The sequence below is a fragment of the Acinonyx jubatus genome, chromosome X, assembly GCF_027475565.1.
Source record: "Acinonyx jubatus isolate Ajub_Pintada_27869175 chromosome X, VMU_Ajub_asm_v1.0, whole genome shotgun sequence".
NCBI classification, from domain to species: domain Eukaryota; kingdom Metazoa; phylum Chordata; class Mammalia; order Carnivora; family Felidae; genus Acinonyx; species Acinonyx jubatus.
The window spans coordinates 11,219,309-11,245,829 of record NC_069389.1 but is presented as its reverse complement, the minus strand read 5'-3'; the positions used below and the strand labels follow the sequence as shown (position 1 = coordinate 11,245,829).

Here is a 26,521-nt window from a genome sequence, read left to right as displayed (position 1 = left end):
ATTGGATTAATCCATTTCTTCACTGGATTATTTGTTTTTCGGGTGTTGAGTTTGGTAAGTTCTTTATAGATTTTGGATACTAACCCTTTATCTGATATGTCATTTGCAAATATCTTCTCTCATTCCATCAGTTGACTTTTATATTTGTTGATTGTTTCCTTTGCAGTGCAGAAGTTTTTTTATCTTGCTGAAATCTCAATCATTCCTTTTTGCTTTTATTTCCCTTGCCTTTGGAGACATGTCAAGTAATAAGTTGCTGAGGCTGAGGTCAAAGAGGCTGCTGCCTGTTTTCTCCTCTAGGATTTTGATGGTTTCCTGTCTCACGTTTAGGTTTTTCATCCATTTTGAGTTTATTTTTATGTATGGTGTAAGAAAGTGGTCCGGTTTCATTCTTGCGCATGTTGCTGTCCAGTTCTCCCAGCACTGTTTGCTAAAGAGACTGTCTTTTTTCCATTGGATACTCTTTCCTGCTTTGTCAAAGATTGGTTGATCATATATTTGTGGGTCTATTTCTGAGTTCTCTATTCTCTTTGTGTGGTTTTTTTTAATTTTTAAAATTTTTTAAATATATTTTTGAGAGAGAGAGAGAGAGAGAGAGATACAGAACGTGAGTGGGGGGCAATGGGCAGAGAGAGAGGGAGACACAGGATATGAAGCAGGCTCCAGGCTCTGGGCTGTCAGCACAGAGCCTGACGCGGGGCTTGAACTCATGAATGCGAGATCATGACCTGAGCTGAAGTTGGATGCTTAACCGACAGCCACCCAGGTGCCCCTGTGTGTCTGTTTTTATGCCAATACCATACTGTCTTGATGATTACAGCTTTGTAATACAGACTAAAGTCAGGAGTTGTGATGCCTCTAGCTTTGGTTTTCTTTTTCAACGTTACTTTGGCTATTTGGGGTCTTTTGTGGGTCGCTACAAATTTTAGGATTATTGATTCTAGCTCTGAAGAATGCTGGTGCTATTTTGATTAGGATTGCATTGAATGTGCAGATTGCTTTGGGTAGTATTGACATTTTAACAATATTTGTTCTTTCAATCCATGAGCATGGAATGTTTTTCCATTTCTTTGTGTCTTTCTCAATTTCCTTCATAAGCTTTCTGAGGTCATCGGCATACAAATCTTTTACCTCTTTGGGTAGGTTTATTCTTAGGTAGTTTATGGTTCTTCGTGCAATTGTAAATGGGATTGATTCCTTGATATCTCTTTCTGCTGTTTCATTATTAGTATATAGAAATGCAATTGGTTTCTGTACATTGATTTTATATCCTGCGGCTTTGCTGAATTCAAGTATCAGCTCTAGCAGTTTTTTGGTGGAGTCTTTTGGGTTTTCCATGTAGAGTATCATGTCATCGGTGAAGAGTGAAAGTTTGACTTCTTTGCCAATTTGAATACCTTTTATTTCATTTTGTTGTCTGATTGCTGAGGCTAGGACTTCCAACACTATGTTAAACAATAGTGGTGAGAGTGGACATGCCTGTTGTATTCCTGATCCCAGGGGGAAAGCTTTTATCCCCATTGAGGATGATAGCTGTGGGCCTTTCATATATGGCTTTTATGATGTTAAGGTATGCTCCTTCTGTCCCGAGTTTCTTGAGGTTTTTTATTAAGAAAGGGTACTGTATTTTGTCAAATGCTTTTTCTGCATCTATTGACAGGATCATTTGGTTATCCTTTCTTCTGTTGATGTGATGTGTCACATTGATTGATTTGCAAATATTGAACCAGTCCTGCAGCCCAGGAATGAATCCCACTTGATCATGGTGAATAATTCTTTTAATATGCTGTTGAATTCAATTTGCTAGTATCTTGTTGAGAATTTTTGCATCCATGTTCATCAGGGATATTGGCCTGTACTTCTCCTTTTTAGTGGGGTCTTTATCTGGTTTGGGAATCAAGGTAATTCTGGCTTCATAGAATGAGTCTGCAAGTTTTCCTTCCGTTCTATTTTTGGAACAACTGGAGAAGAATAGGTATTAACTTTTATTTAAATGGTAGAATTCCCTTGGGAAGCCATTTGGCCCAAGACTCTTATTTGTTGGGAGATTTTCGATAACCAGTTCAATTTCTTCACTGGCAATGGGTCCATTGAAATTTTCTATTTCTTCCCATTTGAGTTTTGGTAATGTGTGAGTGTTTAGGAATTTGTCCATTTCTTCCCGATTGTCCCATTTGTTGGCATATAATTTTTCATAGTATTCTCTAATAATTGTATTTCTATGGTGTTGGTTGTGATCTCTCCTCTTTCATTCGTGATTTTATCTATTTGGGTCCTCTCTCTTTTCTTTTTGGGAAGTCTGGCTAGGGGTTATCAATTTTGTTTATTCTTTCAAATAAACAGCTCTTAAATTCATTGATCTGGTTTTTTTGGGGAGGGGGATTCTACATTGTTTATTACTGCTTTAATCTTTATTATTTCTCTTCTGCTGGCTTTGGGATTTCTTTGCTGCTGCCTTTCTAGTTCCTTTAGGTGTGAGGTTTGGTTCTGTATTTGGGACCTTTCTTGCTTCTTGAGATAGACCTGGACTGCAATGTAGTTTCCTCTTAGGACTGCCTTTGCTGCATCCCAAACGGTTTAGACTGTCATGTTTTCATTTTCATTTGCTTCCGTATATTTTTTAATTTCTTCTTTAATTTCCTGGTTGACCCATTCATTCTTTAGTAGCATGTTCTTTAACCTCCATATATTTGGGGGCTTTCCAAATTTTTTCTTGTGCGTGATTTCAAGTTTCATAGCGTTGTGATCTGAAAATACGCACGGTATGATCTCAATCCCTTTATATTTGTTGAGGGCTGTTTTGTGACCCAGTATGTGATCTATTTTGGAGAATGTTCCATGTGCATTCAAGAAGAATGTGTATTCTGCTTTTGGATGAAAAGTTCTGAATATGTCCATTAAGTCCATCTGGTCCAATGTGTCATTCAGAGCCATTTTTTCCTTATTGATTTTCTGCCTAGATGATCTGTCCATTACTGTAAGTGGAGTATTAAAGTCCCCTACAATCATGGTATTACTATCTTATACATTCATTTATGTTTGTGACTAATTGATTTATATATTTGGGTGCTGCTACATTGGGGGCATAAACATTTATAACTGTTAGCTCTTCTTGATGGATAAGCCCCTTCATTATGCTACAATGCCCTTCATCTCTTGTTACAGTGTTTGTTTTAAAATCTAGTTTGTCTGATACAAGTATGGCTACTCCAGCTTTCTTTTGACTTCCAGTAGCATGATAGATAGTTCTCCATCCCTTCACTTTCAGTCTGCAGGTGTCCTTAGGTCTAAAATGATTCTCTTATAGGCAGCATATAGATGGATCTTGGTTTTTTATCCATTCTGATACCCTGTGTCTTTTGGGCATTTAGTCCATTTACTTTCAGAGCGATTATTGAAAGATATGGATTTAGTGTCATTGTGTTATCTGTAGGTTTTGTGCTTGTGGTTGTGTCTCTGGTCCTTTGTAGTCTTTGCTGCTTTCCACTCACAGAGTCCCCCTTAGGATCTCCTGCAGGGCTGGTTTAGTGGTCATGAACTCCTTTAGTTTTTGTCTGGGAAAGCCTTTATCTCTCCTTCCATTCTGAATGACAGCCTTGCTGGATAAAGGATTCTTGGCCGCATACTTTTCCTATTCAGCACGTTGAATATTTCCTGCCACTCACTTCTGGCCTGCCAAGTTTCGGTGGACAGGTCTGCTACTACCCTTATGTGTCTACCCTTGTAGGTTAAGGCCTGTTTGTCCCTAGCTGCTTTCAGAATTCTCTTATCTTTGTATTTTGCCAGTTTCACTACGATATGTTGTGGTGTTGACCTGTTTTATTGATTTCGAAGGGAATTCTCTGTGCCTCTTGGACTTGGATGCCTGTTTCCTTCCCCAGATTAGAGAAGTTCTCAGCTCTAATTTGTCCAAATAAACCTTCTGTCCCTTTCTCTCTCTCTTCTTCTTCTGGAACTCCTATGATACGGATATTGTTTCATTTCATGGAATCACTTAGCTCTCTAATTCTCCTCTGGTGTTCTGGTAATTTCCTTTCCCTGCTTTTTTCAGCTTCATTATTTTCCATATTTTTTTCTTCTGTTTCACCTGTTCTCTCCTCTGCTCCTTCTGTCCTCCTTGTCATTGCATGTAGTTTATTTTGCATCTAGTTTATAGCATTTCTTAATTTATCAGGACTATTTTTTAGGTCTTTCATCTCTGCAGCAATAGATTCTCAGCGGTCTTCTATGCTTTTTTCAATTTTGGCTATTTAGTCTTATGACAGTGATTATAACTTCTTGTTCAGATATATTGTTTATATCTGTTTTGAACAATTCTCTGGCTGTTATTTCTTCTTGGAATGTCTTTTGAGGAGAATTCTTCCGTTTCATCATTTTGCCTAGGTTTCTGTCTTTTATGTCTTTTAATAGCTTGTTATGTGTCCTGTACCTGCAAGAACTACTGTATTACAAAGGGGTCATACCCTGTCCAGGGCCTGGCACTCCAGGAAGTGTTTCTGGTGTATGTTGCGTGCACTCTGTTGTTGTGTATTTGGCTGCTCTACCCCACTAGTCAGTCCTCTGCAGAGCTCCTCCTTGTTTGTAGTGGTGGAGTGTTTGGACCTTCCACCAGGCATGATTTGATTTGTTTGTTGAAGTAACCCTGGAAAAAAGAAAAGGGGAGGGGACATATTAAACCGCAGGACAGTTGTCTGTTGGCACCTGGGACCTGTGGCTGTGCTGGACTGGAGGAGAGCCCATCTGGTTCTGTCAGTGTCAATCTCACTCCGATAAATAAGTGGGTGCCAGGCTCGGAGGGGCAGAGTTTGGTGTAGACGGGTCCGGCCTCCACTGGGGGCCCTGTCCTGCTCTCTGAAGTCCCATGTTGTTGGTGATGGGGAGAAAAACGGTAACACACCAATCTCTCCTCCCCAGAGTGGGTGTCTCAAACCACACTGTTCAGGCAGCCCTCACAAAGTAGCACGGACGGCTGGCTTGTCCTGCTCTAGTCTTCTGGGCCCCCTAGACACTCAGCTGGGATTCAAACCCTGATGTCTTAAAGGATCCCGCCCCACGCGGACCTAGTTCTGGGGCAGGGCCCCTCCACCCTGCCGATATGGCTGGTGCCTGCAGGGTCTTTTATCCTTGGGTGGGCAATACACCCTCTTCCCACAGTACTCAAGGGAGGGACTGTGCTCTCCCAGTGCGCCCCTGAGATCACTACCGTGCCCCGGGCCGGCTCCCCTCCCCGCAGGCACACACTCAGAGTGACTCTGGTCTGGAGAAAGTGGCACACTTTTGAAAACTCCGATCTTCAGCTCTTAAGGCTGTTTGCAAAGTTGAGTCTGGTACTCTCCGTATTTTTTGCTTCCCAGTCCAGGGTCTGGAGAGGTTTTTCTCTTGTCCTAGCACAACACTGCAATTCACACCTTCTCTTTCTCTCCCTTTTGTCATTCCACAGAAGGGGATCCCTCCCCTCCGTGCCCATGCAGTTTTATGTCCCCCAATTTGCATACACACCTCTGTCCCACCACGCCATCTCCCTCCACTTGTGGAGATTTTTCTGTCACTCTGAAGTTTGATTTCCTTGGTGTTCCAAGTGTTTTGACTTCAATACAGCTGTATTTGAAGGACGAGGGAAATCCCAGTCCCCCTACTTCTCCACCATCTTAATTCCTCAAGTTCTTCCCAGTCTTGGAAAGGGAAAGATCTAATTAACTTATTTCTTTGCTGGCTCTTCCCAATAAAAGCAAAAAAGTCAACTGTCCAGGCTAGAAACCTATGTAAAGCTTGCTCTCTCTCTCTCTTCCTCTCTCCCTCTCTCTCTCTTTTTGCCTAAAACTTGGACAATACCAGATACTGAGAGATATCCTTTCCCTTCCTTGTACAGAAAGTTGTGGCAACATTACTTTCCATTCTAAGAATTTGACAGTGACAACTATTTCTTGGGTAACTCCATCTGGAGAAAGTTAGGCGTTTCCTGCTAAAGCCCGTTTGGTGCAATGGAAAGAATGCTGATCCGTAAACTGTGTACTTAATTGAATCCTTTGTTCTCTTTTCCCTTTTTGAGTTTCCTGGATCTGTTACTTGAATTGCTTTCTGCCTCAACAAAATAGCCCTGTCTTATCAAATCCTACTGTGTTGACTATCTTTCCCTGTGCTAATGGTCTGGCTGCTTTCTGGGATCTTCTTTCAAAAATCTTGTCTTGCCTTTTAATTCAGTAGGGTAGCAGGTGCTGTCAGATAGTGAGTGGTCGTAAGGGCAGAAAGTCAGAAACCTGTGCCCTCGCCGTTCACATTTTCCTGTGCTACACTTGGGAACAGCTGCAGTGGACAGAAATGCTTCTGTCCATGACTGAAGTCGACATAATGGTCCTGAGTTCAGCTAGGAAGATTCTTTAGCATCTTAAACTTTATCTTTATCCATTTCGTCTCAGGAGCAGTCACTTGCCCCAGAAGTACAAGCAGTGTTATGGGCCAGTACAGCATGCCGTTAGTAATCAGCTAAACACTTAGCACTGGATACCAAGTCAGTCAGAGGTGGGAGAGAAGTGTAATGCGCTCTGCTGATGGCCTTTTCCTCATTGATTTCGTCCTTTTCTTGTAGCAGAACTCTCACTTTGTTCAAGAAACTTCTTTCCACTGTTCATGTGATTGGAAAGGTGGACCCCACCCCCAGTTCCAGAGGTTCCTCCTGACTAGAGGAAGCCATTTAATGTAAGACGTTTGCTTGGCAGCTGTTACCGCTCTGGGGTGGGCACAGGACCTCAATCGGGAAAAAAAAGTTCCTTTTGACAGAAATCAAGGTTTTGATTAATCGCACCTGCGAAGATTCCTCACTGTTAGACATGGGAAAAAGAATTCCAGAGGACAGAACTCACTGTGGCCCGTGTAGACTCCCAGGACAGGACAGGAACAGTTTCCCGTGGAAGCAGGACACTTGTAACTGCTACAAGAACACTGGGGCCCCACACACACCTTTCCTTTCTGAGCAGTGGCCCTCTGCCTTCTTTCCTGGTTTTTGGTTTTGATTTTTTTTTTTTTTTGGTTTAAACTCAATTTCGTTTGTACCTGATAGTAGTTTATATCTGAGATAACTTGCTTTAATTTTCAAAAAAAATTCTTTGTATTTTCTCTGTTCCTTAGCTGAGCTTCTGTCTGGCATGACCCCAGGCCACTGGTTTAATTAGGCTTTCCTCAGTGGGTTAGAGGTATATGTCTGATTATTTAACCTCTTTCTCCAGATTTCCTGTCTTATTTTTTAATCAGATTTTGCTTTTTATTTTTAATTGTTAAAAAAATTTTAAGTTTAGTTGCCATGAATGTAAAATTATACATGTAAGCGCATATTTCTTATGTTTCTTAGGTATCAGGAGAATTAAGACTTGCAATTCTCTGCAGTTGTTTTTATATCCTCAGCTATATCCTTTCCAGTAGGAAGGAGAGAAATCTTGATCAATTCTGACTTTCTAAGAGTCTTTGTGCTAGGAAAAACAGGTTGGATATTCTGGGACTGTTTTGGAAATACAGCAGTACTGCTGTGTCAGAAGAGATGCACACCATTATTACTTTTGAGCTTGTAGCTTTTTCGAAGGTAACAAAGGTACTAGAACATGAACAGTTGCCTTTTAATACATAGTAGGGAACAAAATATAAGCCTTTCTAACTTCATTCTAACCTCATTTAAAAAACCAGATGATGGGAATTTTTAGTGTAGTTTTTGTAAACCTGATGAGGTGTTTTAAGGTTTAGAATGATCCAGTAATTCAGTTATGTTAAGTTCAATAATATAATCTTCTTATAAGTTATCCAAACAGGAAACGAATAGGCTGTGACACTCGAAAGATTCTGGTAAGTGTAGTAAAAACATGGGGAGTGGGGGCCAGCAGTAGCATCTGAAGGGAGCCAAGACCAAATGTGCTCTTGATCATCTGCAAAATCTTCAGAGAAAATGAACATGTAGTACATGTGTTGACCCAAAGAAGGGGACGTGGGGTTTGGTGTGCAGGCTGGTCTGGTGTTTCCTGGAGCTGGTGCCGCCTGGAACAGGAAAGAGTTAGCCTGCAACTACAAATAGTAGGAGCAATAATAATAAACTATTTGGCTTCTAAAGTTGGTTTGTAATAACACAGTGCCATGTCATCTGACAGTTTTATGTTAACCAGACGCACCTATTGTTAGAAAAAGATTACAAGAAATGTACAGTTCAATAAAATTATAAATTTGTTCATATAATTGAATTATCAGGGGAAATGTGGTCCATGCTATCCTCAGTCCTGTAATGGACAAGTTCTTAGAGTTGATTGGTGGCCCCGCCTGAGTTTTATCTTTTGACTGCTGCCCTCCAACTATATTTAAATACCTGAGTCTCTCTTCCCTATTTCCTTTCAGCTGTCTTTGTTAGAACTATCACTCTCCAGACATATTGCCATTTACCATTGCTCACACATAGTCGGAAGTCTCTTAAATGAGTCAGTTCCTTAAATGACCCTTAAGTAACTTCTCTTTGAGCCGTCTCTAGGAGGTTTTAAGGTTCTCTGAAGTGTTTGTTGTTGGTAGGGAATCACTGTGGTAGAGGGTGGAATCCCACAAAAAGTTGAGATCTGTCTAGCCTAGAAGACATGGTTTTATTCCATAGGAGTACTACATCACTTGAGAAGAAAAGGGGTAGAATTCTGTTTTCTCTTTTAACTGTTTCCATGCTCTAATCCTTCCAAATGACATGCCAATAGAAAACATTTCGTCTCTTTCAAAATGTCAGTGCTGTATGAAGTGGAAGGGGATATGGAGATCTTTCATTCAATCGTGTGTTTATTGACATTTTACTGAATACCAGGTCATGCCCAGGTGTATCAGCACGTGCTGGGGATATAAAGATGAATTCAAAACCTTCTGGGCACTGTGCTTGTTAGGGGCACCCTCTGGGAGCAAGAGTTCTTAATTTGGGGGAACAAGACTTTTTGGGAATCTGATAAAAGCTAAGAAGAGTATTCATGTCGGAGGTAGCTGTGGATTACAGTGCTATTGGAATTTTGCCTGATTCAGGGATCATCTGCCAGACCTGTTCATGCCCCATAAAGAAAGGTGCACAGAGAAATTTATACACGAAGAAGTTCAAACCAGAGCACTTGGTACAGTAAAAGGTGTCTAAAATACTTAAATCATGCAATTTTGAAAACCTTATTGATGGAAAAATTGGTTTTATTATATTGGTGAACCCATAAAATAATTATATTCAAAACCCTTTTTTAAAGTTTATTTTGAGAGAGACAGAGATAGCATGAGTGGGGGAGGGGCAGAGAGAAAGGAAGAGAGAGAATCCCAAGCAGGCTCCACACTGCCAGTGCGGAGCCAGATGCGGGGCTCGAACTCAGGAAACGGTGAGATCATGACTTGAACCGAAACCAAGAGTCAGAGGTTCAACCAACTGAGCTACCCAGGCACTGCTCAAAAGCCTTTTAGAATCAAAAAGAAGAAAACAAATTTGTTGTGAAAATTAAAGTAACACATCTATGTATGTTAAAGCAATTTCCTTAAACTGATTATCTGAATTATTTTGCCTATTGCAGCAAACACATAACATTAAATTTACCATCTTAATCATTTTAATTGTATAGTTCAGTAGGGTTTAGTATGTTCGCATTGTTGTGAAACAGATCTCTAGAACTTTTTAATATTGCAAAACTGAAACTCTGTACCCAGTAAACATTAATTCTAGCTCCTCCTCTCCCCAGCCCTTTGTCTACACTTAATAATTCTCAGCAATGGTTGTACATAAGAGTCACCTGAGGACTTCTTAGAGTGATTGGCTGATCCTGAGCCCCACCCCAAAGATACTGATCCAGTTGTTCTAGGTCCTGCCTTGGGCCTTGGCATCAGTGTAAAAGCTCCCCAGGTGGTTCTGACATACATCCAGGGTTGAGAGCTACCACTTTACTAGAAGCAGCAAATTAGCTTGACCCTTTCAGGGGGCACAGTTTCACAGATTTTTCTTTGTCACTGGAATATTTCTCTTAACAATGTAATATCACCTTGTTTCTCAAGCTTTAATGTACATATAAATCACCTGGGGATCTTGTTCAACTCTGCTTTCTGATTCAGCAGGTCTAGGGTGGGGCACGAGACTGCAGGTCTAATAATCTCACAGATGAGGTTGATGCTCCTGGTTCATAGACTCCATTCAGATTCAAGGGTGATAAGCCACCCTATGGTATTGTCAAAGTCAAGGCTTTTGTGTTGGGAAATATTGAAGTTTTTAAATATAGTTTCGTTGTCATGCCATATATTCTCACAGTCTGATATATTTTTTGAATGGATAAGTACAAAGTAATCCATCTCTGTTGGCATTGTGCTCCCACTGATACAAATTCTGCACAGAAGTATTGCCTTGTATGATCTCGGTTCCAAAATCTTTGGTGATGAAAGGAAAACCAAAGGATACCTTAGACTCTTACTTTCTTCTTTGACATTTTCTAATTTAGGTTATCTTCCATGCTTTCTCTCCACAATCATTGTGAAAGGATATCTTTTCTTTAATTCCTAATGATGAAAAATTACTCTGAATACTGAAACAATGCAAAGATGATTGTACAATGCCTAATGACACCCTTCATCCATTAGGACTTATATTGAAAGAATACCCAACTCAAAACAAATTGATCAGTGAAGGAGATGTCCTGGTTATTATAACTGGTGGTGCTGTGCAAGTTTGAGTCTGTTTGATTCAGCAGCTCAGCTGGGTATCAAGGATGTTCTCATCTTCATTCTAAGGTCGGCTCCCCACACAGTACAGAAAGGCTGCAACACTTCCAGAATACACATCTGTACATCACTGCATCCAGAAAGAGAAAGCTTACAGAAGAGCGAGGAGCCTTCTTTTCCAAAGGAAAATCTTGCCTCATGTCTTACTGCCCACATTTAGTCACACATTCAGTCCTGAAATGGTCGATGGCCATGTGAATACCCTGTATGAGTTGGCTTTGGCCTGGGTTATAAGAGAGACTTTTCACTGTTTGCTACTACTTAAATGGTTTTATGTAAGCATTTGTTACAGGTTGAATCATGTGCCGCCCAAAAGATATATTGATGTCCTAATCCATGGTACCTCAGATTGTGACTTTGTTTGGAAATAGAGTCATTGTAGAGGTGATTGGTTGAGATGAGATCATACTGGAGTAGGGTAGGCCCCTAATCCAATATGACTGGCATCTGTAGCTTACAAGATGTGAAGACATAGGAAGAACTCAGTGGTACAATGTGGGCAGAGATTGGAGTTACGTAGTTGCAAGCCAAGGAATGACGAAGATTGCCAGCAAACTACCAGAATCTAGGAAGGACTCTTCTACGGATTTCAGAGGGAGCCTGACCCTACCTACTTCTTGATTTCAGACTTCTGACCTCCAGACCTTTGAAACCATACTTTTCTGTTGTTTTAATCCACTCAGTTTGTGGCATCTTGTTTTGGCAGCCTTAGGAAACTAATGCAAGACTTATCTATTACATTAGTTTTAAATTTTTTTAAAAAACAAGGGTGGGGCGCCTGGGTGGCTCAGTCACTTAAGCATCTGACTCTTGGCTTCAGCTCAGGCCATGATCTCAGGGTTTGTGAGATAAAGCCCTGCGTCGGGCTCTGGGCTGACAGTGTGGAGCCTGCTTGGGATTCTCTCTCCTTCTCTCTGCTCCTTCCCTGCTTGCTCTCTTTCTCTCTCAAAATAAATGAACATTAAAAAAATCAAGGGTATTTTGGAGGAAGCAAGGTAGGCTATTGTGAAGGCCATGAAAAAACAGCAAGATGTTTGCAAAGACTAAAGGCAGATGGTTGTCAGTGTTAAACATTCTGTCCTAAATATCTTAATTTTATCAAGTTTTTTTTTTTCCATTTTCATTGCTACCTCCCTATTCCATGCCGCCATTATTTCTCACCTGGACTTATTTCAGCAGCTTTCTAACTTGCCTCCACGTTTTTACTCTTGCTTCCTTCCAATGCTGTTCTCCAGACAGCAGCCACAGTTGTCAAAGCACAAATCTGATCGCAAAAGCCACTCATCATCTTTCCATTCTTTTGGTGTTCATTCAGTAGCTTCCCATTACTTGTAGAATAAAGATCAGAATCTATATGTGGCATGTATGGTACACTGGTGTCATCTAGCCTACCTCATGACTTTAGTTAGGATTCTCTTCTGTCCCTGTTGACAGTAGTCACTGACATCCCATCGTTTCTTCAGGCACAGCATTGTGCTTTTTATGTCAACCTCTGCACATGCTGTTCCCATTACCTGTGCTGCTCTCTTTCCAGTCCTACTTTCATTCACCTCATTTCATGCTCAATCACCCTTCAGATCTCATTTGAGATTAATTTACTTGCTCATAGAAACCTCTGACCCTCCAAGACCAGGTTAAGTCCCCCTGGTATATACACTTTTGTAGTACACTATGCTTCTTTCCACTGACTATAATTTAATCACTAATTATAGGCAGGTACTGTGGTTAACTCCAATTTGAAATCAGGACTGTTAACTCCAAAATATAAAACCTTGTACTCTTAGCTTCCTCATGGACAAAGTCCATTTTCTGTCTCAATCAACTTGATGTCCCATCTAGCATAGTACTTTCACATAATTGGTACTTAACTAATATTAGTGTGTTTTTTTAAAAAAAAAAAAACATGAATGAATGAAATGTAGTTTTAAGAAATTCAAGTAAAGAGCAAACCTTGGTGTGTTTGTGTGTGTGTGGTAGAGGGGAGGATTTCCATATTACATGTCACATTGAGAAGCTTGTACTTAATTCTTTAATCAGTGGTTTTTAGACTTTGAAATGCAGTGTCTCAAATTTTAAGAAGTATGAGCTTAACAACAGAGGGGGCATAGCAGAATGTAGAATTAGTGAGCTGGGATATGAGTCAATGGAAAATAACTCAGACTGAAGCAGAGAAAAAAAGAGTAGAGTATAACAGACATATGAGACATACTCAAATAGTTTAATATTCATATAATTGAATTCCAAGAGGAAAAGAGATTGAGACAAAAACATGATTTGAAAAGTTGAGAATTTGGTTCAAACTGTTGAAAGATCAACCAAGAGATTCAAGAAACTCAGAAAACTCCAAGTAGGAAAAAAAAAGTAGGAAACCACATGCGAATGTGGAAAAACAGCTGATAAACAAGGACAAAGTCAATTAGAAAACGTTAAAAGTAGTTAGAGAAGAAAGGTACATTTCCTTGAAAAGAGCAACAGTATAACTGACAGCCACCGAAATGACTGAAATCAGAAAGCAATGGCATTTCATTTTTTAAACTGCTTATAAAAATGAGCATAGAATTCTATATGTAGCAAAAATGTACTTCAAAAATGAAAATAAAGACAGAATTTATTGCTAGCAGGCCTACTCTAAAAGAAATATTAAAAGGATTTCTTCAGGCAGGACCAAAATGAAACTGTATGGAAACAAAGATGCAGAGGGAATTGAAGGACCTATGAAAAGATACGTAATGGGTAAATTCTACATGAATAAATATTGTATAAAACAATAATTGTCATGTCTTGAGTTGAAATCATTTGTACAACTTAAATGCGTGACAACAGGGGAGTGACATCACCAAGAAGGTGGGGCAGGAGACCCAAGTCTCCATACCCCCACAAAGAACAATAACCAGACAGCTATCCACAAGTGAAAATAGCTCTGGAAGAGCTCAGGAGTCCACTTAAGAAGCCTCAGCAACACAGGTGCCCTGTTCCTGCACACTGCCAGCCTGACTTCTGTCACTACTGTTCACGTGCCTGCAGCTAACCCCCGTAGCCATATGAGTGCACAGTGACAGCTGCCTGTGTACCAGGAGATGGTCCTGACCCCTGTCATAGGTTCTACACTGTCTCCTGCACTAGTGGTGAGCCTCTGCAGCTGTGCACCTATATGCTGCTTGCTTCAACTCTCATCATTGATCCCCACTGCTGTCTGTCTGTCAGCCCCTATAGGAGCAAGAGTGCACATCAAAAGCCTCACAGCTGCTAGGGCACCAGGAGCCGGCCCTGACCCTGTCACAGGCCTGTATCAACACGTGTGCCTGCGGCTAGCCCCTGCAGATGTATACCTGCACGCCAATGGCCCTCATTCCTTTCATTGAACCCTGCCGTCATGTGTGTACCTTTGGCTAGCCTCTGCAGTTATTGCAAGGGCACACTAAACACCCTGGGACCCTCCAGATACTTATGTGTTCACAGTTGGTCCTGGCCTCTGAAATTGGCCTTGGCCCTTGCCACTGCTTGTATGCCTGCACCCGGGCCCTGCCACCACACAGGCACCTATAGTCAGTTCCCACAACTGATCATGTGCACGCCACCAGTTCCGCTCCCTTGCCTCTGGACTTGGAGGTTCTACTAAGGAACTCAACACCCATTGTAGCCACCACAGACACCTTGCACCTCTCACTGAAAAGGATCATACAGTTGTCAATGTGGAAAACAGCTGCCTGAGCTGGTGAGACACCACCCCGCTGCCCAGCCCCAGAGGTACCACATGCCTCCACGCTTGGAGTCCCACACACTAGACCAAAGGCCACAGCATGCTCCAGCATGTCTTGACCTACAGATGAAGGTTTTTTCTTAGCTAAAGTCAGTCCATAAAGTCTGGAAGAAGTGATTGCTTCAAACGTATAGACACATACCACAAGGCTACATGGATTGCTGTGAGTCAGGGAAACATGACAACACCAAACTTCACAATAAACTTTCCATAACTGACCTCACAGAAATGGAGATCCACAAGTTTCCTAACAAAGAATTCAAAGTAATTGTTCTGAAGAAGCTCAGAGAAGCTCACAGAACTACAAAAGAACACAGATAGAAATTCTAACAATCAGGAAAACAAAAGAACAAAAGAAGTTCAACAAAGAGAAAACATTAAAAAGACTAAACAAATTTTGGAGCTGAGGAATAAAATGAAAATTTTAAAATGCAAAAGAGAGCTTCAATAGCATACTCAGTCAAGCAGAAGGAAAAAAAAATCAGCAAATTAGAAGATAGGCCATTTGAAATTACCCAGTCAGAGGACAAAAAAGAATGAAGAAAGCCTATGGGGACTATCGAACAACATTAAGTGAAACTATATTCACATTATAGGAATCCTAGAAAAAGAATAAAGAAAGGGGCAGAATGCTTGTTTAAAGAAATAATGGCTGAAAACTTCCCAGATCTGGGGAAAGATACGGGCATACAACTCTATGAAGCTCAAGGGTCCCCCAAGCAGTTTCAGCCCAATGGAGACTTCACTGAGATACATTATAATGAAGCTGACAAAAGAAAGGATGCTTGTCACATACAAACCCCGCCCCCAGGTTCAAGGGAACCTCCCTATAAGGTATCAGCAGATTTCTCAGCAGCAACTCTGCAGATCAGGAAAGAGTGGGATGATATGTTCAAAATGTTGAAAGGAAAAAACTGCCAACCAAAAATACTTTATCCAGCAGTTTTCCTTCAAAAATAAAGGCTAGATTGTTACATTCCTAGACAGACAAAAATGAAGGATATTTACCACTACTAGACCTACCTTACAAGAAATACTGAATACCTCAAGTTGAAAGGAAAAGATGATAACTAGTGACATGAAGTCATATGAAAATATAAAACTTACTGGTAAAGGTAAATGTATAGTCAAATTCAGAATGCACTACTATTGTAATAGTGGTGTATGAATCACTTATAATTTTAGTGTAAAAGTTAAGGGACAAAAGTATTAGAAATAACTGTAGCTACAATAATTTGTTAATGGATACAAAATATAAAAAGATGCAAATTGTGACACCAAAAATATAAATTGAGAATAGACTGTTAAAAATATAAAATGTTTTATGTAAGCCTCATGGAAACCCAAAAGCAAAAACTTATAGTAGAAACATAAAAAGATGCAGAGAAGGGAGTCAAAGCTTATCACAATAGAAAATCATCAAATCACAAAGGGAAAAAGCAAGAGAGGAAGGGACAAAGGATCTATAAAACTTCCAGAAAATGGTGGTCAAAATGACAATAGTTGAGTCCTTACCTATCAATAATTACTTTAAACAAAAATGGACTCAATTCTCAAATCAAAAGGTGTAGAGTGGCTGAATGCATAAAAAACAAGACCCGACTATATGCTGCCTACAGGAGACTCACTTCAACTAAGGACACGTTTAGGCTGAAAATAAAGGGATGGGAAGAAAGGTACTCTGTAAATGGAAACCAAAAAGGAATAGTGAGAACCACACTATGTCAGACCAAATATAATTTAAGTCAAAAATGTAGTAAGAGACCAAGAAAGTCTCTTCTGACAACCTCTTCCGAAGGTCACTCCTGAACTACCAATAGGTCAAAGGTCATTATATAATGATAAAGGGGTTAATTCATCAAGAGAAAGTAACAATAGTAAATATATATGCACCCAACATCAGAGCAACTACATATATAATTATTAGCAGATCTAAAGGGAGAAATAGAGAATACACTAATAGTAGAGGACTTCCATACCCCACTTTCAACAATGGATATATCATCCAGTCATTAAGCAAACTTTGAGCCTGAACTACTCATTAGACCAAATGGACCTAACAAACATGTGGAAAATTCCATGCAACAGGAACAGAATAAAATTCTTCTCAAGGGCTCATGGAGCATTCTTTAGGATAGATCATATGTTAGGCCACAAGTCTTAACAAATTTAAGAAGAATGAAATCATATCAGTGTCTTTTGACCACAATGGTATGACTAGAAATAAATAACAAGAGAAAATCTGGAAAATTCACAGATAGTGGAGATTTAACAACACATTCCTGAACTACCAATAGGTCAAAGGAGAAATCAAAAGGAAAATTAAAAAATATTTTGAGACATACAAAAATGGAAACATAAGATTCCAAAACTTGCAGGATGCATGAAAAGTAGTGCTAAGAAGAAAGTTTATAGCAATGAGTGCTTACATTAAGAAAAAATGAGGATCTCAAATAAACAACTTTATACCTCAAGGAACTAGAAAAATGAGAACAACTATGCCCAAAGTTAGTAGAGAGGAAGAAATAACAAAGATCAGAGAATAAATAAATGAAATAAAGACTAGAAACACAGTAGAAAAGATCAATAAAACTAAGAGTTGGTTTTTTGAAAAGATAAAATTGGCAAACTTTTAGCTAGACTAAGGATAAAAAAGAGGAGACTCAAATAAAATGACAAATGAAAAAGGAGACCTTACAACTGATGCCACAGAAATAAAACGGATTATAAGAATCTACTCTGAACAATTATATGCCAACAAACTGGATAGTGTAGAAGAAATGAATAAGTTCCTAGAAATCTACACTCTAACAAAACTGAATCATGAAGGAATAGAAAGTTCAAACAGACCAATAGCCACGGTGAGGATTGAGTAAGTAATCAAAAAACCTCCCAACAAAGAAAAGTCCAGGACCAGATGACCTCACCAGATGACCTTTAGTACCTTAAATACTAAATATTTAAAGAAGAATTAACACCAAACTTTCTCAAACTCTAACAAAATATCGAAGAGAAGGGAACACTTCCAAACTCATATGAAACCAATACTATTCTGATAAAGCCACACAAAGACACCACAAGAAAACTACAGGCCATTGTCCCTAATGAATATAAATTAAAAAACCCTCAAGAAGATACTAGCAAACTGAATTCAGCAGCACATTAAAGGATCAAACACCGTGACCATGGGATTTATTCCTGGGAAGCAAGGATGTTTCAACATCTGAAAATCAATTAATATAATATACTCATTAACAGAATGATGGATAAGTATCACACGATCATCTCAGTGGACACTGAAAAAGGATTTGACAAAATTCAACATCATTTCATGATAAAAACTCTCACCGAAGTAAGAATAGAAATAAATGACTTCAACATAACAAAGGTGATATATGACAAAGCCACAGCTAACATCATCCTCAACAATGAAAGGCTGAAAGCTTTTTCTCTAAGATCTGGAACAATACAAGAGTTCCTACTGTCACCACTCTTATTCAAGGTAGTACTGGAAGTCCTAGCCAGAGCAATTAGGCAAGAAAAAGAAATAACATTCAAATTGAAAAGGAAAAAGTCAGAGTATCTCTGTTTGCAGTAACGTGATCTTATATATATAAAAATACAAAAGACACTACTTAAAAAAAACGTTAAAATCAACAAATGAATGCAGTAAAGCTGCAGGATACAAAATCAACATACGAAAATTAGTTGCTTTTCTATATACTAACTACGAACTATCAGAAAAAAGATATTAAGAAAACAATCCAATTTTTAATAGCAACAAAAAGAATAAAATACTTTGGAATGAATTTAACCAAGGAAGTGAAAGATCCATATACTGAAAACTGTAAAACATTGATGAACAAAATGAAAGAACTCATGAATGGAAAGATATTCTGTGTTACGGATTGGAAGAATTAATAATGTTAAAATGTCTGTTCTACCCAAAGCAATCTACAGAATCAGTGCAATCCCTATGAAAATTCCAATGGCATTTTTCACAGAAATAGAAAAAAAATTCCTATAATTTGTATTGAGCCACAAAACACCCCCAAATGCCAAAACAATCTTGAGAAGCAACAAAGCTGGAGGCATCACCCTTCCTGACTTCAAACTATATTACAAAGTATAACAATCAAAGCTGTATGATACTAGCATAAAAACAGACATTTTGAACAAAGATGCCAAGAAATACACAGTGGGGAAAGGAAGGATAGTTTCTTCAATGAATGGTGCTGGGAAAACTTGATAACCACATTCAAGAGAATGAGATTGGTCACTTATTTTGAACTATACACAAACATCAACTCAAAGTTAAAGACTTAAATGTAAGACCTGAAACTGTAAATCTCCCAGAAGAAAACATAGGGAAGACGTTCTTTGACATTGGTCTTAGCAGTCATTTTTTGGAATTGATACCAAAAGCACAGACAACAAAAGCAAAAATAAACAAGTGGGACTCCATCAAACTAAAAAGGGAAGCTAAGGAACCATTAACAAAATGAAAAGATAACATACAGAATGGGAGAAAATATTTGCAAACCATAGATCTGATAAGGTGTTAATATCCAAAATTAGAAGGAACTCCTACCACTTAATTGGAAAAAATCTGATTAAAAATAAACAAAGGATCTGAATGGACATTTTTCCAAATAAGGCATACAAATGGCTAACAGGTGCATGAAAAGGTGTTCAACTTTTTCAATCATCAGGGAAATTCAAATCAAAACCACAAGGAAATAGCATCTCATACCTGCTAAGATGACTGTTATGAAAAAGACAAGAGATAACAAGCATTGGTGAGGATGTGGAGAAAAGGGAATCCTTGTTCACTGTTGGTGGGAGCATAAATTGGTACATCCACTATGGAAGATAGTATGGAGGATCAACAAAACATTAAAAACAGAAATTAATTAAAAATTTAAAAATCATATGATCCAGCAATCCCCACCTCCGGGAATTTATATCCAAATGATATAAAATCACTCTCTCAAAGAGACATCTGCAGTCCCATTTTCACTGCATCATTATTCACAGCAGGCAAGATACAGAAACCATGTAGGTGAGTTCTGGGCTGCAAGTCCCTTCAGAGAGTTGCAGTGGATTGGTTGTGCACTGTCTGGTGTGAAGATAGCTTTCCTTTTCCCTTTGGGGCCTGCGAGGTAAGGCCTTTGTAATTCTCTGGTTGGGCCTGAAAAATCACACAGGTTTTTTGCCACAAGTTGGATTCCTTAGTTTCCATTGTAACATGGGGACTATAAATGACAGTATACATATAAAATGTTTCGGAAACACCTGACATGTAGTAAACTCTCAATAAGTGTCGGTATTGTTATTTTAATGTTACCATTATTATTATCTTTGACTTAAAACTCCTTGTTGTGATCTTGCATTCTGTAGTAAGAAATATATATATATTTGGTCTTTGTCCCCATTTCTGGCACAGAGCTTCTGTGCTTCCAATTCCAAACCCTTGGAATTTCCTGTGATGAGAATGATGAAGGGTTTTTTTGTTGTGTTAATGAGGTGACTTTTGGACTTAAGGATGTCAGTGGAGCCAACTAGGTGATTAGAGGGTTGGAACTTTCAGTCCCCCCTACTGATTTCCAGGGAGGGAGAGATGGGCTGTAGATTTTGTTCAATAACCAAGGACCAGTGCTTTAATTAATCATGCCTATGTCACAGAGCCTCCATAAAAACCCAAAAGGAATGAGTTCAGAGAGCTTTGGAGTTGTTGAACACATGGGGATTTGTGGAGATGACATGGTCAACACTACAGATGACATGACACTATATACAGAAAATGCTTAAAGAGCACCAAAAATCTAATAGAACTGATAAATGAATTCAGCAAAGTTGCAGGATATAAAATCAATATACAGAAAATCTGTTGCATTTTGAGATACATTGATAATTGATGCATTGATAATGAAGTAGCAGGAAGAGAAATTAAGAAAACAGTCGATTTACAATTGCACCAGAAAGAATAAAATACCTAGGAATAATCTTAACCAAGGAGTTTGAAAGACCGTTATGCCAAAAACTATAAAAACATCGATGAAAGCAATTAAAGATGACACAAACAAATGGAAAGACATGCCATGCTCAGATTGGGAGAACCAATATTGTTAAAAGGTCCATACTATCCAAAGCAATCTACAAATTTAATGCAATTCCTATCAAAATACCAACAACATTTTTCACAGAACTAGAACAAATAGTCCTAACATTTTTATGGAACCACAGACACTAAATAGCCAAAGCAATCTTGAATAAGAAGAACAACACTGGAGATGTCACAATCCTAGATTTCAAGATATACTACAAAGCTATAATAATGAAAACACTATGGTACTGACACAAAAAGAGACACACAGATGAATGGAACAGAATAGAGTCCAGAAATAAGCCCACATTTTTATGGTCAACTAATCTATGACAAAGGAGGCAAAAATAAACAATGGGAAAAAAAACAGTCTCTTCAAATGGTATTGGGAAAACTGGACAGCTACATGCAAAAGAATGATACTTGACCATTTTCTTACACCATACACAAAAATAAACTCAAAATGGGCTAAAGATTTAAATGTGAGCTCTGAAACCATAAAATTCTAGAAGAAAACACTGGCAGTGACTCTTGACATCAGCCATGGAAACATTTTTCTAGATATGTCTTCTTTGGCAAGGGAAACAAAAGCAAAAATTAAACTATTGAGACTATTCCAAAATAAAAGTTTTTGTACAGTGAAGGAAACCATCAAAAAATGAAAAGATGACCTACTGAATGGGAGAAGATATTTGCAAATGATATATCCAATAAAGGATTAATACCCAAACTATATGAAGAACTTAACCAAAACATACAAATAACCCAATTAAATATGGGCAGAGGAATGAACAGACATTTTTTCCAAAGAAGACATACAGATGGCCAACAGACACATGAAAAGGTGTTCAACATCACTAATCATCAGGAAAATGAAAGTCAAAACAACAGTGAGATATTACTTCACACCTGTCAGAATAGCTCAAATCAAAAATACAAGAAATAACAAGTGTTGACCAGGATATGGAGGAAAAGGAAACCTTGTGCACTCTTGGTGGGAATGCGAGCTGATGCAGCCACTGTGGAAATAGTATGGAGGGTCCTCAAAAATTTAAAAATACAATTACCATACAGTCTAGTAATTCCACTACTGGGTATTTACCCAAAGAAAACAGAAACACTGTTTCAAAAAGATACGTGCATCCTTATGTTTATTGCAGCATTATTTACAATAGCCAAAGTATGGAAATAACCCAAGTGTCCATTGGTAGGTGAATAAAGAAGATGTGGTGCATATATACAATGGAATATTACTTGGCCACAAGAAAGGATGAAATCTTGCCATTTGTAACAACATGGATGGATCTAGAGGGTACTATGCTAAGTGAAATAAGTCAGCGAAAGACAAATACCATATGATTTCTCTCGTGTGGAATTTTAAAAGCAAAAATGAACAAAGATAAAAGAAACCAAACATCAGACTCTTAACTATAGAGAGCAAACTGGTGGTTGCCACTTGAGAGGTGGGTGAGGGGATGGATGAAACAGGTGAAGGGGATTAAGAATAAACTTATTTTAATGAGCACTGAGTAATGTATAGAATTGTTGAATTATTGTACGCATGAAACTAATATAACAGGATGTTAATTATACTTGAAAAAGAAAAAACCCAAATGCACATGCCCTTTGACAAAGAAATTCTACTAGGAATTTTTAAAATTCCTGAGATATATTTGCAAACTTGTATGTATGTGTATGCATGTGTGTGTGCATGTACACAGTTGTTTACTTTGCCATTTTAGTAATGTCAAAAAAATGAGAACGGAATGGAATTGGTTAAATAAATTGCATGCTTCCATTCAGTGGTGTTCTACATACCTGTACAAATGGAGGTTGCTCTCTATGCAGTGACATGGAAAGATATCAACATTTTTGTTCAGTCAGGAAAGCAAGATACAAGATATGTATGGTAAATTACCTTTTGTGGTAGAAACTGAAAAAATGTGAGTATGTTTTCCAGTGTGCTTACATTTGCATATATCTAGACAGCTGCATAGGAAACTTTGGGAGGCTAAGTAATGGCCACTATGGAATCTGGAATCTACGATGGTATTTCTATGGCAAAAGATGTGATTAAGTTAAGGAGATCATCTGGATTATGCAGGTGGGCTCTAAATGCCCTCACAAGCACATTTATAAGACAGAAGCAGAGAGTGATTATACACAGAAGAGGAGAAGGCTCTGTGGCCAGGGAGGCAGACATTGTAGTGAGGCAGCCACAAGTCAAGGGATGCCAGAAGCTAGAAGATGCAAGGAGCAGTTTCCTTTAGAGCCCTCTGGAGTGAGCGTGGCTCAGGTGACATCTTGATTTCCTCTCAGTGATACTGAGTTCAGACTTCTGGCCACCAGAACTTTGAGAAAATGAATTTCTGTTGTTTTAAGATCCTGAGTTTGTGGTACTGTGTTGCAGTAGCCATAAGAAAGTAGTTCAGAAACTAACAAAAGTAATTACTTCTTTGGAGAATTAGGTGATTGAAACACAGTGGTGGTAGCCAGATTTTTCATCAGTGATCTTTTTATAGTGTTTTGTTTTTTACAAGATGAATGCATTTATGTTTTCAAAATGTAAACTGTTAAAACATTAATCTCTCATTCAATTCAAAACTTTCCCCCTCTTCCCAGCTCTGGCCTGGCCCCCATTTCTGCAGAGGAACAGCAAGGAAGAGGAATAGGCTGCATTCTGGACCTTCCTGTGCTCTGCTGTCCTGGCCAGCACCTGACATGGAGACTTGCGGGATAGAACAGTCCCTCTGCATTGGTAGCTGTTGGTACCTCTGTCACAGAAGCACATCCTAAATGGAGGTTCGCTATTTCACAGCTTGTGTGTATGAGCTTTTTGGAGATCTTTCTGGAGGCCTCAGCAGTGCCACATTTCACGATCAAGGTGAGAAATGACTTCTTCTGACTTCCTTTAACTCCTGGCTTTTGAATCTTGGGAAGCAGTATCTAGTATCTTTTCCCATACTGAACAGTGGATGCCTTCTCCTCTTAATATTTACACAAACAAAGGCATTCAGTAGATTTTGCAGAACAATGAAGATCAGTTGCAAGGTCACCACCCACCACAGGCACTCCATTCAATGTCTGCCTTAACAGGCAATCTGTTACACAAGCAGTCACAAAGTTCTGCCATTTTGATTTCAAAGTATTTCTCAATTCCGTTAATTTTCTTGGCCACTACCTTGTTCAGGCCACATCTTTCACTTGGATTATTCTGGCAGCTTCCTAACGCCGCCCGCCTTTGTTACTGCACTCCAGTCCACTCTCCAGACGGTAGCCAGAGTACTCTTTCCAAACACAAATCAGATCATGTCACCTCTTTGTTTAAAACAAGTCCAGTGCTTCTCATTGCCCTCCTAGTGAACCCTTGACGTAATTGTACAAAACCTTCATCATCTGGCCTCTACTTACTTCTCCAGCCTTATGTGATCTTCCCTTGCCTTCCCTACCACCCACCTGTCCCTTTCCTTCACTCCTAGTCCTGTCCTCCTGTCTTGCCAAAACAGTTTCTTGCTACCCCCTTGACCTAGTTTGAAGGAGGAGAGAATGTCCCCATGACAAAGAAAAGAAAAATGCCAGGATGCCCTCATTTCCTCTCACTTTGAAAAATTGCATCTCTTCTTATTTTTCTAGTATTCTCCTAAATAAGCTGGATGTAGCTGGTGGTCACTGAACCAGTCACTTAGATGACTAAGTCATCACCTGTCTTTATGATGACGGGGCACTAGACACCCGTGGACCTCAGCTCTGGGAGTTTCATGGGCCCCGAGCTGATTAAGAAAAGCCCCATTTAATATCACTTTACATTAGTTTAACGTGGCCTGGTTATGTGACTATATAAATTTGTAGCAGACTAAAAGAGAACTGGAATAAACACTTTTAAAATAACTAGGCTAAATAGATAATAAATTATATTAAATATTCTTAGTCCCTGTTATGTTCATGTCATAGGTTATAACTATATGTCAGCTGTATAAGAGAGGGTTAATTTGTTAGAAAGCAGCATTTTCTGAACAAGTGTTTTAAAACATAATGAAAACAAGAAATTAGACCTTTTATTCCTGCTTTACTGGCCTTTATCAAGCTAATACCCTCACCATGGAACTTCACTTTCCATAAGATTTTTTTTTCTCTCTCTTTTAAGGATTTTCTGTAATTGAGACACATAACTTATTACTGAACTGTGGTATGATTGTAGTGTATTTCAACTACATTTATGTAGTAGTTTCTTACCTAAAAATAATATTTCAGTCATTGTAGACATGATGAAGTTTTGAGAATCAAAGCTGCTTATGGTAAAATATCCTAATTTTCTATATCTCCTTTATTCTTTGTAGTAAGAAGAGAAAGTTATAGTAGACCAAACTTATTATGACACCTTTAGTAATGCAATGAATAGAATATTTTAGACACTCTGAATATATATCTAAAATCCATGATTGGGACGCCTGGGTGGCTCAGTCGGGTAAGCATCCAACTTCAGCTCAGGTCATGATCTCACAGTCCGTGGGTTCAAGCCCCACGTTGGGTTCTGTGCTGACAGCTCAGAGCCTGGAGCCTGTTTCGGATTCTGTGTCTCCCTCTCTCTCTGCCCCTTCCCTGCTCATACTCTGACTCTCTCTGTCTCTCAAAAATGAATAAACACTAAAAAAAATTTAAATCCATAATCAACATTAATTTCAGAAAATATTAAGATTCTCATCACTTGGCTTGACATACTTGTGGAATTCTTTTGAAGAGGATTATATAGCTAAGAAGGGAAGAATGCATACAGTATAAAATCATATTTAAAAACTTTTTACATCATTTTAGACTTCTTAAGGGTTGCAAAAATAGGATGGAGTTCCAGTGTACTATTCCCCCAATGTCTCCTTATGTTAACATCTCTTATAATCATAATAAAATTCATTCTAACAATAAAAACACTATTTTCATATAAAGATCTGTATGCTGGGATTATTGCCATCTGTTTTTCTAGTTATCATTTTTTAAGTTTATTTATTTCGGGAGAGAGAGCGCGTGTGCACACGCATGAGTAGGGGAAGGGCAGAGAGAGAGGGAGAGAGAGAGAGAGAGAATCCCAAGCAGGGTCTGCACTGTCAGCACGGAGCCCGACTTGGGTCTCAAACACAAACCACGAGATCATGACCTGAGCTGAAACCAAGAGTTGGATGTGTAACCAACTGAGCCACCTAGGTGCCCCTCTAGTTATCTTTTTAAATTTTTTTTCTAGTTATCTTTTTTAGATTTAAAGTTCAAGAAGGTAAAATATAGGTCAAATTGTATTTGTGCCCTAGCAAAGGTTATTTATTACCACCACTCTACTTAATAGTTCAGTTATTTCTGATGCTATATTTTATTAGGTTTCATTCATTTATGTGACGTTTTTATTCTGTACCTCCTATGGATTAAACTCTTACAAAGCCCCTGCTCTCAATGAACTTCCCTTCTAGGTGGGAAACACAAAATGATAGAACAAATGAGATGGACGATTACAATACCAACATGATGGATGTGATAATGCAATACAGTTAGTTCAATAGTTAAGGGAGCATGAAAGACATGACTCGACTCTAGTCTCGGAGAATCCACAAAGAGTTTCAATGAAGTGGCTTTAATTTGTGACATGAAGGAGAAGTAGGAAGTATACCAGTAAAGAATGGAAGGAAGATTACATCAAGCTGGGGAACAAGAATGGGAAAGGCTGGGAAGTGAGAGATGGGGGAGGGAAGGTGAGAGGGGGAGAGAGAGAGAGAGAGAGAGGGAGGGAGGGAGGGAAAGGGAGAAAAGTCTTTGCCAAAAAGGGCAAGTAAATTAGGAGGATAGGACTAGGAGAGAAGGAAAGGGACAGGTGGGTGGTAGGGAAGGCAGGGGAAAATCACATAGAAAGCTTGAGAAGTAAGTAGAGACCAGAT

General features: G+C 38.9%; 1 protein-coding gene across 1 annotated transcript in view; it reads left to right on the top strand.

Annotated features, from left to right (window-relative positions):
- The window catches only part of FANCB (FA complementation group B), a 50,298-nt gene extending 26,590 nt beyond the window's left edge, over positions 1-23,708 (top strand). The window contains exon 10 of the mRNA XM_027054703.2: positions 23,229-23,708. Within this exon, the coding sequence (XP_026910504.2) occupies positions 23,229-23,402 (174 nt within the window). The 3' untranslated portion in view covers positions 23,403-23,708. The remainder of the gene's footprint in view (positions 1-23,228) is intronic.
- Positions 23,709-26,521: the final 2,813 nt, after the last annotated feature.